General features: G+C 32.2%; 1 protein-coding gene across 1 annotated transcript in view; it reads left to right on the forward strand.

Moving 5' to 3' along the window:
* Positions 1-17,125, forward strand: part of LOC127700741 (sodium- and chloride-dependent glycine transporter 1-like) — a 41,852-nt gene extending 24,727 nt beyond the window's left edge. Inside the window, exons 8-15 of the mRNA XM_052204389.1 lie at positions 5-108; positions 2,837-2,961; positions 4,488-4,600; positions 8,333-8,473; positions 8,771-8,870; positions 10,537-10,637; positions 12,245-12,424; positions 13,065-17,125. Coding sequence (XP_052060349.1) covers positions 5-108; positions 2,837-2,961; positions 4,488-4,600; positions 8,333-8,473; positions 8,771-8,870; positions 10,537-10,637; positions 12,245-12,424; positions 13,065-13,226 — 1,026 coding nt within the window. The 3' untranslated portion in view covers positions 13,227-17,125. The remainder of the gene's footprint in view (positions 1-4; positions 109-2,836; positions 2,962-4,487; positions 4,601-8,332; positions 8,474-8,770; positions 8,871-10,536; positions 10,638-12,244; positions 12,425-13,064) is intronic.
* The last annotated feature ends 797 nt before the right edge of the window (positions 17,126-17,922 follow it).

A 17,922-nucleotide genomic window follows, 5' to 3' on the forward strand; every position in this document is an offset into this window, starting at 1 on the left:
ACAGGTATGGGCTGATGCAGCTGTACAGATATTTTTCTCTCTGTCACCTTGCTGGGGAGGTTTGATTACTTTAGCCAGTTATAACAAGTTCCGTAATAACTGCTTCCTGTAAGTATTTACAGGGGTGGGGAACCAGTTTACCTGATTCAGATAATGCCCAGTCAGTTCATTTACCATCGTTTGTCATTGCACTTATTTATTTTAATTTGTGATTATTGTTGTTGCTAAAGGAGTGCATTGAATTGTGTAATTTAAAATGTGTTTTGGCAAAATATCACTTACAATAAAATTGGAAATAGAGCTGTTCCAGGAAAAAATTAGCAAGTGGTCTGTAGGAATTTCATATAAATTTTTATTGGTAGTTTCTGTGGGGTTGCACTATAAATATCAGATAATTTTACAGAAAACACATCTCTTGATATTCAGCCTACATTTTTGCTTCTATTGAAAATTTTTGGTAATGCAAAATTTTCTTGTTACTATAATGGATGGTTAACAGTTTGTATTAGAAAAATCATTACAAAAATTGCTAAAAATGTTATAATTTTTAATTCCTTTTGATATTGTACAATCATGATAACATACAGTAATTGTTATTGATCAGGCCTCTACAATAACTTTTTTTTCAACTTGTCCAGTAGGACAAGAACAACCCAAAACTTACTTGTCCGAATGAAATTGTAACTTGTCCAAAACAAATCTTAATAATAACCTTTTTTGCCTTATAAGTTGATCCAAGGAACAAAATGAATTAAAACAATAGAACAGAATTTGATTTATATCTTTTGAAATACTTTTCAAAAATATGAGTCGAGAACAACTGAATCTAGTCATGTTACAGGGCTTAGGTTCTAGTTTTCATCAATGCCAAAGTCTCATCAGACTCTGCACATGAGGCACCGTCTGATAGGCCTGTCAATGTACACTCATTGGATTTGTATCCTGGTTGTTTAAGTTGAAAAAAGATTATTCAAATGCAATCAATAAAAAAAAGAAGATGATGTATGATTGCCAATGAGACAACTCTCTACAAGAGACCAAATGACACAGAAATTAACATCTATAGGTCACCGTATTGCAAGTATTGTTTCTTTCTACATATGATCAAATATGATTTTGTGAATTTTATGGTAAATAATTTCTTCATTTTGATTTAAAAAATATTTTTGTTAAAAAAATTACCGGTATGGTATTTATTATAAAGCAACAGAATAAGGTAGGAAACGAGGTACTGATTTGTCTTGGTCCCGAAATGTCTCCTGCGTTGCCAAACTGTCTATTAATCATGTCTATTAAATATGTCTCCTACGGTGACAAACTGTCTTTTAAACTTAGGAGCCGAATCATTTCCGAGCTGGTGAAGAACTGTCTTGTAAAGTTACCTTTTCTACAAAGCGCATCGCTGATTCGGATCAGTAAAACTGGTTTCCGAGAATAGTATGCCTTTTACCTATTAAAAAGTACCTGACAAAAAACCAGTTTAAAATTATCGGTTTGCAAGTAAACATGTCAAATTAATACTTGTTTTTATCTTCTTTTCTTGTTTTTTGTTTATAATTACTTTGTTCATCAAAGTTGGATTAAATTTATTTTCTGCAGAACAATTTTACTTGTCCCGTCGGACAAGCTTGATCTAGCTTTTACTTGTCCGACCGTTTTTTCCTCTGGTACCGGTCAATCGGACAATCGTTATTGTCGAGGCCTGTTGATTTTAAGAAGGTTAAATAAAGTGGTATGTTTCCAGAGCACATTTGATTTTGCAGGTCCTCTACATAAGACATTTGAATTTACATCATACAATCTTATATAACTTAAGTTAAGCTAAAAAAAATATTTTCGTACCAGTTCTAACAAATAGTTATTGCTCATATTAATAATAAAACAAATAATATTTTATTTACTTGCCTAATTGCTCAACCTGGCAAATGGTATATGCACTTTAAATTTCCAAAATGTACAGGTTTCAAACTACCTGCTTAGGTCTGTGCAAATTTTTTTATATTTTGAGATTATGTCTTAAACATCTATTAATCATTGTCTGTATTTTTGGTAAAAATTATATGATATTGAATTCAGATGTCTGATGTGTCCTACCCTAGAGAGTTTACTTTCATTTTTGATAACTCATACTAACATGGAGTTTCAATTTTTTAATACTATGAAAAGAAGAAATACATATATCAAATTTGAATATGTATGGCACAGAAAAGATCTTCTGATAGTGTGCATTTTTAGATATAAAGTAAAACATTCAGCAAATGCCAGACCAGTTTAGAAAATACACATGTACTTTTTATAAGGGAAAATTTAGAAATATGTGCCTATGGACCTTATGATTTACATTGAATATTGAACGTTTACTGTTTTTTCTCCTGAATATATAAAATTTTATAATTTTTATGCTTTAGATTTATTGATCTTTGAAGTAATATAACTCTAGGGTAAATATAATTATTATATTATGTTGAAAAAAATAAAATGGGATGCATTGATCTAGACCGTACAATTTTGAGAACTCCATGTCAGTAAATGTTTTCTGCATGTTCTTAATTTCATTACCGTAATCTTTATAGATCTAATAGTAAATTTCATTGACATTCAATCTACAAGAAATTCTTGATTTCTGTGATGATATTAACTGTTAAAAACATTATTTTGATGTAGCAATATTATGTTGTGAAAGTTATTGAATTCAGAAAGAACATTTTATAAAAGAAAGACAAAAATATGTAAATTTTAGACATTGCTTGAATGTCAAAAATAGCTAGTTTATATTTATTTGAAGAACTTTAAATCCTAGAAATTATTTCTGATTGCTAAAATTGTCCTTCTTTAGTGATGCCATTATTGTATCTGTGATGGATTGTGTGACAAGTGTATTTGCCGGACTAGTCATTTTTGCTATCATCGGATATATGGCACATGAACTGAATGTAGAACTGGACCAAGTAGCAAGTGAAGGTATGTATATTTAAGATAATATGGGAGTATGAAAAAATAGGACAATTAAATATTTTTATACTTTGTCAAATTGTACTTTATATCACTGTGATCATATTTTTCTATTGTTAGAATAAACAGTAAAAAATGAAAATAAAACTTTTATAATTTCATGCGTCTGAAGTGCTTTTCTAGATTTACCTTCATCAGGAACACTCAAAGCTGAATATTTGAAAGTAAATGTCATTGAGCGTGCTTTCAAGTTTTGGATTTGAGAAGGGAAAAATCACCAATATGTGTTCAGAATGTACATGATGTTGTGCATTATTATGAATTCAGCAGAGGTGAATGACGATCCGCTATTTTTTAACCAAATTCTATAAAGGCATAAATAGGACAGTGGCAACCACTAACTATATATCTTTTGATAGGCATATTGGTGGCGCAGACCTGCCAACTATCCCTATTTTCATGCCTCAACCAGAATCCCGATATCAGGATCGTAAAACAAGTCAAAATCCTGATTTTCACAAAATCTACCCGAATAAATTGTTGGGTACCGATTTTGAAGTTTTTCTGATCAATTTCTATAAATCTATAATTTTACCTGGCGACATATTTATGGCAAGCTAAAGACCCCAGCTATTCAACTGTCACAACAGGTGTCATAATTTGTTGTTACAGGTAATCTACTTATCTGCTGGGTCATAATGATCCTCAAAATTAATTAATTTGATAAAAAGAATCGGTCAGTTGCCATTTCAATTTTAATCAATTTGAATTTATCATATGATCACAATTTGCAATGTTTACCGTAGTATCATAACAAAAACGTAATTAACTGAAAGACAAAAACTGTAATGAACTCATTATCATGATTATGAAACATCGTTAATCTTGAAATCAGATGTGTTTCTGTCCAGTTGAACAGTTCTGATTTAAAGTCGACGCCATATTGTATTCACTTTTACTGTGTATAAGCCTCCGCCGGTAGGAGCACCTTTGAATACCAAGAAAGATAACTCAAATTTTATCCATTGTCTCATTACTGATAAACTAACTCAAGATCTGTCTCCATCCTTCTAACTTTAGGACATTTAGGTTTAGGTCTTTTGAGTCAATGTGCAAAGATAATAAAGATCTTTGGAGGGGGGAAACGGGGGTCTTCATTTTGTATCCTTTATTTTTTTAGGCCATTTTTCTTTATTCTTAAGTTATTTTGCCAACTAATAAGTACAAGAATCATGCAAATAAAAGAAAACAAGGCATATACGCTCATCATCAGTATACCAAAAGAAAAAAAGAAGAGATATGAGATTATTTTAAGAGTATAAAAATAGTGCATACAGAAATGCCGCAAAAATGTTAACCCTTAAAAATCTGGTCCCACACTAAATCCCCCATGGGGATTTTCAAAAGTTGGCAGGTCTGGTGGTGATGTTTGCTTACTTTAAAAGATGTAATTATCATGAAAGTTACCATAAAATAAGGATAGCATTCAAATTATTATGTAAAAACTGATTTTTTAATAAATCTTGTTATTTTAGGTGCTGGTTTAGCTTTTGTTGTTTATCCAGAGGTTGTGACAAAGTTACCAATATCACAGTTGTGGTCTGTTCTCTTCTTTGCTATGTTAATCACATTAGGTTTAGGTACACAGGTACGTATGTGTAGAAATTTAGAAATTTTATAGCGTAAACATAATACATCAGTTCTATGAAAATTATTAGAAATAACTACTATTCCTACATCTTTTTGGTAATTCTTTGTTATCAAATGACATCCAAATGGGTTGGTATTTTTAGTCCCCTACCGATGAAGTCGAAGGGGACTTTAGGTTTGCATTTGTCCGTCTGTCTGTCCGTCCGTCAGTCCGGCAACTCAGCTTTCCACACTTTTTTTCTTCGTTCTTGAAGATATTGATTTGATATTTGGTATATAGTTTTATCATGACAAGTTATAGATCAAGTTCGAATTTTGTTCCGGTCTGATGATTAAGTCCAGAGTTATGGTCCATAAAAAAACTCCATAACTAATGTTAGAGTACCATATAATCTGTACAAAGGGAGATAACTCATTTTTTTAAAGACATTCTTTGGTAAATTGTTTGAGGAATTTTGTGGCAGGTTTATATGTTATTTTGTATAAACTAATTTTCTGAATGCTACATATATATATATATTTTTTTTATTAAGTGAAATCCTTAAATTAGATAATAATCTATTTTTATTAAGGTATATATTTCATTACATTACATTGTGTAGATAAAAGTTGTTGACATTTTATAGATAAGTTACAAATCTATATTAGTTTGTGACAAATGAAAGAACAAATATTTGGAACTATTAATTATATTTGATTGTAATTTGAAAATAGATATACATTGTATTACATCATATCTAATGTTAGAGAACTATTAATCATATCTAATGTTAGAGTGTTATAGGTTTTCCACACTTTTTAGCTCACCTGGCCCGAAGGGCCAAGTGAGCATTTCTCATCACTTGGTGTCCGTTGTCATCGTCGTCCGACGTTGTCGTCGTTAACTTTTTATATGACCGCAAAAACATTTTTGTGGTCGTATATTGGTATGATGTTGGCGTCATCGTCGTCGTCGTCATCCGAAGACACATTGGTTTTCGCACTCTAACTTTAGTTTAAGTGAATGGATCTCTATGAAATTTTACCATAAGGTTCAATACCATAAAAGGAAGGTTGGGATTGATTTTGGGGGTTATGGTACCAACAGTTAGGGAATAAGGGGCCAAAAAGGGGCCAAAAATAAGCATTTTTGTAACTTCCAGACATAACTTGTGTGTTAGTATATGGATCTCTCTGACATTGTACCACAAGGTTCCATATCACAAAGGGAATGCTGGGATTGATTTTGGGGGTAATTGCATCCAAATTTTAGGAATTAGGGGCCAAAAAGGAGGCAAAAAACAAGCATTTTTCTAGTTTCATGACAATAACTTGTGTGTAAGTGTATGGATCTTTATGAAATTGTACTACAAGGTTCCATATCACAAAGGGAAAGCTGGGTTTGAGTTTGGGGGAAATTGCCCTAAACGTTTAGGAATTTGGGGCCCAAAAGGGGCCTAAAAACAAGCATTTTTCTTGTTTCCAGACAATAACTTGTGTTCAAGTGTATGGATCTCTCTGAAATTGCACTGCAAGGTACCATACCATTAAGGGAAGGCTGGGATTGATTTTGAAGGTAATTGCCTCAAAATTTTAGGAATTGGGGGCCAAAAAGGGGCAAAAAATCTAGCATTTTTCTAGTTCCAGAACAATAACTTGTGTGTAAGTGTATGGATCTTTATGAAATTGTACTACAAGGTTCCATATCACAAAGGGAAAGCTGGGTTTGAGTTTGGGGGTAATTGCCCTAAATGTTTAGGAATTTGGGGCCAAAAAGGGGCCAAAAAACAAGCATTTTTCTAGTTTCCAGACAATAACTTGTGTTAAGGGGATCTCTCTGAAATTGTACTGCAAGGTACCATACCACAAAGGGAAGGCTGGGATTGATTTTGGGGGTGATGAATCATAAAGGGGTTCAAAAAATTGGGGGGGGGGATTTTATTTTCCTTTTTTTTTCTTTAAAATTTTTCATTTTAAATTGGTTATTTCTGATTTATATATAAAAGCAAATAATAATGATGCGGTTTGAATAGGTAAATTAAAAATTTTTAAGTTCTTAGACCTCATTCATTCTGTGTCAGAAACCTATGCTCTGTCAAATATTTAATTACAATCCAAATTCAGTGCTGTATCAAGCTTGAATGTTGTGTCCATACTTGCCCCAACTGTTCAGGGTTCGACCTCTGCGGTCGTATGAAGCTGCGCCCAGCGGAGCATTTTATTACATTTTGAACTTCTTCTAGAGAACCACTGAATGGAATGAAACCAAACATGGCATGAATGTTTCTTATGAGGTGCTGACCAAGTGTTGTTACTTTGAAGCCGATCCATCATCCAAGATGGCTGCCAGCGGGGGACTTAGTTTAACATAGGACCCTATGGGAAATACATACAAATGTCTTCTTTTAGAGAACCACTGAACGGAATGAAACCAAACATGGCATGAATGTTCCTTATGAGGTGCTGACAAAGTGTTGTTACTTTGAAGCTGATCCATAATCTAAGATGGCCGCCTGCAGGGGACTTAGTTTAACATAGGACCCTATGGGAAATACTTACAAATGTCTTCTTTTAGAGAACCAATGAATGGAATGAAATCAAACATGGCATGAATGTTCCTTATGAGGTGTTGACCAAGTGTTGTTACTTTGAAGCTGATCCATCATCCAAGATGGCCGCCAGCGGGGGACTTAGTTTAACATAGGACTCTATGGGAAATACATACAAATGTCTTCTTTTAAAGAACCACTGAATGGAATGAAACCAAACATGGCATGAATGTTCCTTATGAGGTGTTGACCAAGTGTTGTTACTTTGAAGCCGATTCATCATCCAAGATGGCCGCCAGCGGGGGACTTAGTTTAACATGGGACCCTATAGGAAATACATACAAATGTCTCCTTTTAAAGAACCACTGAATGGAATGAAACCAAACATGGCATGAATGTTCCTTTTGAGGTGCTGACCAAGTGTTGTTACTTTGAAGCTGATCCTTCATCCAAGATGGCCGCCAGCGGGGAGACTTCCTTCAACATAAGACCCTATTGGAAATACAATACAAATGCTTCTTCTAGAGGTGCACTGAATGGATAGAAACCAAACATGGTATAAATGTTTCTTATGAGGTGCTGATGAAGTGTTGCTACTTTGTTGCTGATTTACTGTTAAAGATGGCCACCAGGATTTTTATTTAATTACAGGGCCAATATTAAACCAAATTTGGCCTCACTCATTTTTAGGGTATCTGTTATGATTTTAATCTATTTTAACATGATTTCCAAAACCAAAGTAGAATCAGGTGAGCGACACAGGCTCTTTAGAGCCTCTAGTTTTCATCATGCTTGAAGATATTGATTGACAATTGGTATATAGTTTTATCATGACAAGTTACAGATTAAGTTCAAATTTTTGTTTGGTCTGATAATTTTGTGCAGAGTTATGGTCCTTGGACTTGAAAAAATTCACTCATATATTTAGTTTTCCACACTGTTTTTAGTCATGCTTGAAGATATTGACTTGATATTTTCTTTTTGTTTACACCATGACAAGTTATAGAACAAGTTAGCATTTTGTTCCAGTATAATGAATTTTTACCCGGTAGGGGACTATGTATTGCCATGCAATACTCTCAGAATGCTTGTTTTTCATATATTCCTGATTTTATTGAAAGTAAAGATAAATTATTTAAATAAAAAAGCCTTAAATATCCATGTTATGAACGTTATCAATAACATTATACATTTTCTTTCAGATTGCTACCGTGACAACAGTACACACCACATTGATGGATTACTGGCCACACGTGTTCCGTGTTAATCAGAAACGCAGAATATTATTATTGGTCATGATTGCTGTTACTTGCTTCTTATTAGGTCTTGCATTTTGTACACAGGTAAGGTCCTGTATAAATGTGTGCCTTTTATTCTGATTTGCCAGTTTTCAAAAGTCTTCTCTGAAATTAATAAATAGTGGGGGAAATTTCCATTTTTTATGTCAAATTTAAATAAGATATACTGTTTTTTATCATTTTTCACATTGTTTACTGAACCCTGTCATATGTATTTTACATTTGTGTCCAAGGATGCATTCTTCCTATTTAACACTATAAATTTGATTTCGAAGCTGTAATAGATTGAAATAACTACATGTCTTTATAAGGACAATTTTTACTGTTAACATTTTTTTTCAGGGAGGAATGTTTATTCTACAGCTGTTTGACAACTATGCTGCAACATATTCATTACTATTGATTGGTTTAGTTGAATGTATTGGTATCGGTTGGGTATATGGTAAGTGGTAGTATTTATTGGATTAATTAAGTGGGATGGGGGCACAGCGGGATCCTTTTGTTTTGGAGAGATAAATAGATGTGACAATAATCTGATGCATAATCAACAGTGGTTTATTTTTATCTCTGAAAAAAATGAAACATGGGATTAGGGTCAGACACTTATGATTCAATCAGCAACCTTGATATATATTGTATCTTAATTTCACTACCTTATCATACATTAAGAAGCTTGAAATAGTGGCCTATTCCAACATCTCATCCCAACCATTCATAAGATAGTAAGTGGCCCTGAGTTTGGCTGAGGAATTTTATAGGCCAAGGCTGTGTGGTTGTGGTCATTATGCAGAACTCTTATGCATTATCACTTGTTAGAGGGAAGAAACCTGGATGTTCCCAATGTTCTGAGACAAACTTATACAGGGATTTGAACTGGGAACAAACCTGAATATCTTCACAATAGTAAGACTGCTGGAATTTTACTTTCAGACACTTGGACCAACATATAGGTTATATTTGTCAGATCGTTTAGTTTTTGTCTGTCCATCCTTTCTTCAAAAATTGTTTAACTTTGCCTTCACCAGTGTTAACTAATAATCAGGAAATGTTTTACATTCAAATTTCATTCTATGAAAACAAGTTTCTTTTTGAATTTGGTGACCTCAATATTTAGAAATACAGTACTGCATGTGTGAAAGCTTCTGCTAAAACAAGTATGTTGCCAAGTAACTCATATCTTTGTGAACTTATTTGCACAGTATTTTATTTCATAATATTTAGCCCTCTGTTAGATTTTTATGCCCCAGCCGTAGGCAACTGGTGCATTAAGTGTTACCCTTGACTGTCCTTCCGTCCGTTCCATTTTCGTTTCCACACTCTAACTTAAGTTTGCCTCATGCAAATTTCATGGAACTCGTACACAATGCCATACCTGCCAACTTTTCAAAATCTCCATGGGGGATTTTAAGCGCAAGACAATATAATGCTCCTCTTTTATTGTGATAAGTGTTTTTAATCTACTACTATATTGTTTGAATGAGCATGTATGTGCTTAAATACCCTTCCTACTCATTTGAATGCCTGTTTTGAGGTGTTCAGTTTATATAATAAAGAATTTCAAAATTCAGGTCAACACCTCTCATGGGGGATATCCCCCATAAATCGGGATAGTTGGCAGGTCTGCAATGCTAAGAATTAAAACTAGCAGACAGAGTTCGAATTTGGGCTGTGAGTCACTTACTGTTCTAAATTATGCCCCTTTATAACTTGGAGAATTGAAAATTTTATTTTAAGAAACTCTTACAAAATGCTAAGAACTACAACATGCAGACAGAGTTTGAATTTGAATTGTGAGTCATTTACCGTTCTGGAGTTATGCCCATTTTTAACTTGGAAAATTGCAAAGCTTGAGCGGTGGCATTCATGCCCTCGGACACATTCATTTTTTATTTACCGGTAAGATAAAGATATCTTGTATTGCAAAATTCAGGAACTTTACTTTTATATTATTTACTTTGCTAGGGAGCCTTTAAATTCTGTCATAGATGAAGTTGTAGAAAATAGAATTGTTGAGTGTCCTATATTTATTTATAAAAACATCTCCTTTTTGATCATTGAATCACTAATGGTACCAGCTATATTCCTTTTCTACTTTTATTTTTGTACAGGTGCTGATAGGTTTTTGGGAGATATAGAACTAATGTTGGGAAAACGTCCTTCCAATATATGGAAATACAGTTGGAAATTTGTTGCTCCTACAGCTTTATTGGTAAGACTACTTTGCTTTACTAGTAAGACACATACAGCTGAACTTTCCTTTGGTTTTACTTTGAAGACTCAGTAAGATACCTATAGTTTTTGTTTAGCTTAAATAGCAAGATTATATATAGGATTAGCTGTAATTTGAATCATATTGTAAAAAAATTACATTTTCTGGTATAAATTTATACATTTTGAGTGGAAATTTCCATGCTAATAACATCACAAACTAAAATTTTGCATTTTTCACATTGCTAACTTCAAGTCAATCATAGAAACACTAGAGCTACTTAAAAAAGAAATTATCTGTATGCTAATATAAATAAGAAGATGTGGTATGAGTGCCAATGAGACAACTCTCCATCCAAGTCACAATGTCACATAAGTTAACAATTATAGGTCACAGTACAGCCTTCAACACAGAACCTTGGCTCACACCGAATAGCAAGCTATAAAGGGCCCCAAAATGACTAGTGTAAAACAATTCAAACAGGAAAACCAACGGTCTAATCTATATAAAAAACAAGAAACACTTATGAACCACACCAACAATTGACAACCACTGAACAACAGGCTCCTGACTTAGGACAGGTGCATAAAAATGCAGCGGGTTTAAATGTTTTAACAGGTGTCAACCTTCACCCTAACCTGAGACAGTAGTGTAACATAAAAACATTAAAAGACACACTAGTACGTTTTTATTGTTGAGATGATTGTTGTGTTGGGTGTTGTCAGCAAAATTTCAAACTCTTGAATATAATGAAAAAATAGTTGGTAAATTTTGTACAATTATAATAACAATAAATAGAAACAGTATCAAATGTCTTTTGAATTAGATGATTAGAAATTTCAAAATGTGATTGAATTTAGATCATGTTGTTCCTGTCCAAAAACAAATTTAATCACCTCGATGGTCTTGTGGTAGTGTGTACATCTTTATTGTTGGAGATTGTGGGTTTGATCCAGGCCTGTTTCAAACAGACTTGAAAGTTGGTATTTATTGCTTCTCTGTTGAACTGATGGCCTGGAAGTAGAATAATGGTAGGGTGACATGTCTTCCTGCAAACTAGCATGTTACAAATCAGTCTCATTACTAAGCAGGGTTGAAATTCATATCACATTAACATATAGATATAAGAAGATGTGGTATGAGTGCCAATGAGACAACTCTTCATCCAAGTCACAATAGATATAAGAAGATGTGGTATGAGTGCCAATGAGACAACTCTCCATCCAAGTCACAATAGATATAAGAAGATGTGGTATGAGTGCCAATGAGACAACTCTCCATCCAAGTCACAATTTGTAAAAGTAAACCACGATGTTATCATCCCGTAAATTCAGAAATTATTGTGTGCATTTATTATTAACAAACAAAAATGTGAGATAAATTATTGCGATTTCAAGTACTACATAGAAATATATGTATCAGATATCAGAAAAAGAGCTCTTATTTTTGTGATTCGTACCTAATCACATTATATTATTTGCATAAATAAAAAAACTCTGCAATCATTTCTGAATTTACAGTATGCATTTGATTTGGCACGTGATGTTAACAGCCATCCACCATCAAAATCAAAAGTGATACTCTACATGCAACTGTTTTTATTTCAGGCTATATTGATATTTTCCTGGGCTGATTTCAAGTCCTCCAAATATGACAAATATGTCTTCCCATTGTGGGCTGATGGTTTGGGATTCATTATCACCCTATCTTCTATAATGCTGATACCAGCTATAGCCATCTATAAAGTGGTTTGTGCAAAGTGTAAATCAGAATTAGGATTAATGGAGGTAAAGTGAAATAAGTCTTCTGTTAACTTAACAGATGTAAAGTTTAATCAGTTTTCTAATACTCAATAGATGTAAAGTTTAATCAGTTTTCTAATACTCAATAGATGTAAAGTTTAATCAGTTTTCTAATACTCAATAGATGTAAAAGTTTAATCAGTTTTCTAATACTCAATAGATGTAAAGTTTAATCAGTTTACTGTTCCTCAATAGATGTAAAGTTTAATCAGTTTTCTGTTTATTAAATAGAGGTTAAGTTAATTAAGTCTTCTATTAACTTTGTACACTATAGTTATAAGGATATTTTATGTGTCAATATATGTGTCATGATAAGAAATTGATGAGGTTAACTTAAGTTATATAAAGTGATTGTACTTTAGTTTATATTAGCTTGTAAAGATACCAAAATATTGACCTCCAAAGAATTGCTTATTATAAAGAGTTATATAGGAACATGGGAAGTGAAGGATATATATTGATAATTCTTATATCCTTTGGACTTTTATTTGTTTGTGAGTGAATTGGTCGAGTTTATACACCAATAAATTCCTTTAAAAAGGCGTTTAATCCTATAATATCACAGCAACCCAACAACCAGACATCTATCTGAAAACTCATACTCTTCACATTCTTTTTTATACAGGTGATAAAAAACTTGTCAAAACCAACAGATGATTGGGGTCCAGTGTCGAAAGAACACAGAACAGAAAGAAAAATGATTGATGGAACTCCGACTGAACAGTTTGAATCTCAGATACCATTTGTAGGGTCACAGTTCTCCACGGAACAAGACACTAAATTATAAAGAATTGTCTGGAAGTCTGAAGTTTTTTCCTGTTTCAATGTACTATTTAAAAAAAAAAATCTGAAAAGTTATGATTAATGCATATATTGGTAAAGATATGAAGGTTCCATAAGTAGTCACTTAAAAAGTAAACAAAAATTTGAAAGTTGTTAAACCTAAATCTATCTGTTTGTTCAAAATTAACCTGATTTTAAAGAATGCCCACAATATTTTGCAAGCTTTTCAAGAAACAATTTTTGTAGTTTCTGATTCATTGGCATACATTCAGGGTAACGAAAAGAGTGAATTTTTGGAACTTTATGTGACAAAGTTTGTCTAGATATCAAATTGAATAGGAGAGTTGCTTGAAAAAAAAAAATTTAATTTGTTGATTTTTTAGGGAAAGTCTATATCAGACGGTCCTATGTATATATAGCCTTCTGGTGTAAGTTTAAGACTTACTATATTAATGGGTACTTCTTCAAATATTGGCTATAAGATAAGAAGACTTACAATGCTCAATAAATAAGATTACCTCATGTTCAAAGTGCACTCCTGATTACAAAGATAGGTACGAGGGCTAGCCTGATTAACAACATATATTTTTTGGTAGAAATATCTTCTCACAGTATATGTAAAGAGGTTAAATAAGTTCAACAGACGTTTTGATAGTTTGTCTGCAGGTTTGCTCTAGCATTACACCTGTAGACAATGACAAGGGAACATTTCAATCTGTTAATAGAGAATCCTGAGAATTGATTTGACAAATGAAATAAATGTGTCAATTGAAAATGCAATGAAACAATGTTTTTTTGAAGAAGATGCTATTATAGAACAGCTTTAAAAAAATAGATATTGTTTTACATTTTACATGCCATTTCAAATAAGAAAATAAAAAGGAAGATGTACACAAGACGATAATATAACAGGAAGTAAACAATATTTTTATTTTTTCTCTGAAGAAGTGCCATTAATTTATGTTATGATATAACGGGTTGTAATTCAATGATATTATCTGGATAATACATTAGAGGTTGTTTGTTAAATAATGCTCATTTATTTGCATATTTTTATTGAGATTGTGCCAAACTTATATAACAAATAATTCAGTGACATTTGAATGAACTCTTTAGGGTAAATTTATATATATTATAAAGATGAAATGTTTGTGATGCTAACCATATAAATGTTAAGAATTTGTCTCTGAATGTAGATAAATTGGGTTTTGATTTAAATATGATGCAAAAATGAAGAAAAGAAAAGAAAATTTCAGAAAAAAGAGTTTAAATAATGCAATTTTATACAGCTTGCTGATGCCAAATTATAGATAGAAACAATAATACAAGTTTATACGGCTTGCTGATGCCAAATTATAGATAGAAACTTTAAAAATTTCCAGCAGGACCAGATGTACAAATAAGCCAACATGTCCAAAATTGTTATAGGAGTTATTGCCTTTGATAGTTATAAATATGAAAACCCTTTTTGTCTTGCCTCAACAAAGCCAAGACTTTGGCATGCTGCTTCTGGCGGCAGCATCAACAACTTGTCAAAGTTTGTGATTAGGTCAGTTCAAGTATGGTATGCAGTTGTATAAAGGTTGACACATCTCATTTCCATGGAGATTATTTTGCCCTACCCCCCTCAGTAATGGTGTATTGCTCTGAAAACATTTGCAAAGTTCACATGTTATAGTTTGTGACTTTGTCAATTGAAGATGAACCACTAATGGTTAGTCAGTGATATTTGGTATGTAGTTTTACTAGCAGTTGCACATTTTATTTCCATGGAGAATATTTTGCCCTTTTCCCTCAGTCATGGTCTATTAACTTTGAAAACTTTTGCATAGTTTACATGTTAAAGTTTGTCAATTTAAGATGAACCACTAATGGTTAAACAATGATATTTGGTATGCAGTTGTATTAAAATGGCACAAATTTTTTCGATGAAGATTTTGTGGTCAGATCCCCTCAATCATGATCTTATGACTTTGAAACTTATGCATAGTTTACATGTTAAAGTTTGTAAATAAATTAGTTAAAGGAGAACCATGTATGATAAGTCTATGATATTTTGTAAGCTGTGGTGTAATGATTAGCATATTTCATTTTGCAGAGGTCATTTGGCCCTGCACTTTCAGTCATGTTTTATGACTTCGAATGATTTGAAAGGTGTAAATGTTAAAGTATTACAATCTCAATTATAACAATTGCATTGTACTGTCAAAATTACATACAGGTGAGACATATCTCTGTGTCAACAGATTATTTCATTTTTGGCTTAAAGTGTAGTAGATAAAGAAAAATATACCACAAAAATTATCAGCAAGAACAGGCTATAAATAGATCATGTAGCAAAAATTGTCAGTCAACTCCTTAACTGTAGGTGTTATTGCCCAAAAATGACAAGATAGAGAGAATCTTTGAAAACCAAAAATGATCATCAAGACGAGACTTAGAAATAGGTCAACTTAGTCTAAATTGTCCGTCCATTTCTCTTAAGAGTCATTGCCTTTAAATAGTGATTTTTTTTTACCAGGAAATTTTTTTTTTTTTATATTAAGATCAACAAACAATTGATTTAAGTTATGAACATTAATCTAGTCTCTAATATTGAAAAGTGGCCATTCTTGTACATTTATTCAGGTGAGCGACACAGGCTCTTTATAGCCTCTAATTTTATTTATCCTCAGATTTATAATTGAATACTTTTAAGATGAATCTCTAAATATAAAGATGTTTAGTTCAGAATCTCAATAGTTGTTTCTATGACTTCAATGAATAATATTATTTTGTTTCTCTGAAATTAATGAATAAAAATTTTTTATTTTACAATTTAAAACATGATTGAATTATGTTATATTATTTGATATACTCTTTCTGTAAAATGTTGTTTTTTGAAATCTCATAATTGATCTTTTTTATGCGTCCCCCCTAGCGGAGGGGCATTAAGTTTTACCCTTGTCCGTCTTTACGTCCGTCCAATCCATCCGTACGCCCCAAAGTTGGTTTCCGTTCTCTAACTTTTGTTTGCCTCAACCAAATGTTATGAAACTTATATACAATGCTTATTACCACAAAACACAGATCGAGTTTGAATTTTGGTGGCGTCACTATAACCGTTCTAGAGTTATGCCCCTTTACAAATGGAAAAATTGCTGAATTTTTCCTTTCTGTTTTCTAACTTTAGTTTGCTTCAAACAAATGTTATGTAACGTATACACAATGCTTATTGCCTCATAATACAGAGCAAGTTCGAAATTGGCGTCACTTTTACAGTTCTTGAGTTATGCCCCTTTATAAACAAAAACTGCTGAATTTTTCGTTTCCGTTCTCTAACTTTAGTTTGCCTCAACCAAATGTTATGAAACTTATACACAATGCTTATAACCACATAATACAGGTCAAGTATGAAATTGGGTGGCATCACTTGTACCTTTCTTGAGTTATGCCCCTTTATAAACATAAAAATTGCTGAATTTTTCGTTTCTGTTCTCTTACTTAAGTTAGCCTCAACCAAATGTTATGAGACTTATACACTATACTTATTACCACAAAACTCAGATCAAGTACAAATTTGGGTAGCGTCACTTTTACTGTTCTTCAGTTGTGTCCCTTTATAACTTCATATGATATGCAAGCGGGGGCATCATCGGTGTCCCATGGACACATTTCCCATTTATTTTATTTATATGTTTATGTTATTGTTTATTATTTTATAACACACTGTATTTTGTTTTGTTTGGTGAAGTCGTTTATGTTTTGAATTTACAAACTCTGAGTACAATTGCATAAAAGATAGTAAAATTAGTCAGTAAAAATTATCTTGAATTAGTTGAAGTTTCTCAAGTGCTTTGTGCTTTTTTTTGTCATTTTGTAATTGACAAGATTGCTATCGTAAATAAAATTTAAAAAACTTAAGGTAATGTATCAATTTAAGTTATTTCATTTTTGACCCAGCCATGCTGTATCTATTTGATCACTCCATGTTTTGAGGTGGTGCAGAACTCAAAGTTGAAGACATATCATGAAAAGTAATTATGTGTTTTTATGACTTGCAGAAACACTATACACCATTTTAATCATCAACTGCCAGCTTTTGACATCTTATTTGCACTTATATTAAGAAAAGATTGGTCGAACAGCTACTTTATTTTAAATATACACTTGCATATAGTTCCTTTGTAAATCAAAATTTATATTAACTTTCTATTTATGAATTAATGTGAAAAGGTAATATATCAAATTTAAGCAGTTGGTAAGAATTAAGAAAGTGTTAAAAGTATCTTGTGTTTGTGTAAGTTGTTGAATAAAATTTGGTACAAGCTGTGTATTGATATCAAAGTTGATTCCCATACTTTTTTGAAATTCTATTCCATTTTTTCCTTGGGCAAGTTAGAGTACTGATACAATACTATGTGATAGACAACTGTCATTATTTACAAACAATTTCACTCAAAAGTGGGAGTATTAGTTCGAATCATCTCCACTATAATGTCAATCTTAATTGACCACAGTATTACATAATTAAATGGACATTTTACAGCTCAATATATATCTTCATACACAATTATTGACCTCAATAGTGTACCTATAATCGCCTTTGATCATCACTACATAGAATTATTCTGTAATTATGTGTCAAAGATAATTGGTTTAGGATTAAAAAGATGCATTTTTTGAAAAGAAAAGACAAAAACAATATATATAAAAATGTA

The sequence above is a fragment of the Mytilus californianus genome, unplaced genomic scaffold (genome assembly GCF_021869535.1).
Source record: "Mytilus californianus isolate M0D057914Y unplaced genomic scaffold, xbMytCali1.0.p SCAF_5, whole genome shotgun sequence".
NCBI lineage: Eukaryota > Metazoa > Mollusca > Bivalvia > Mytilida > Mytilidae > Mytilus > Mytilus californianus.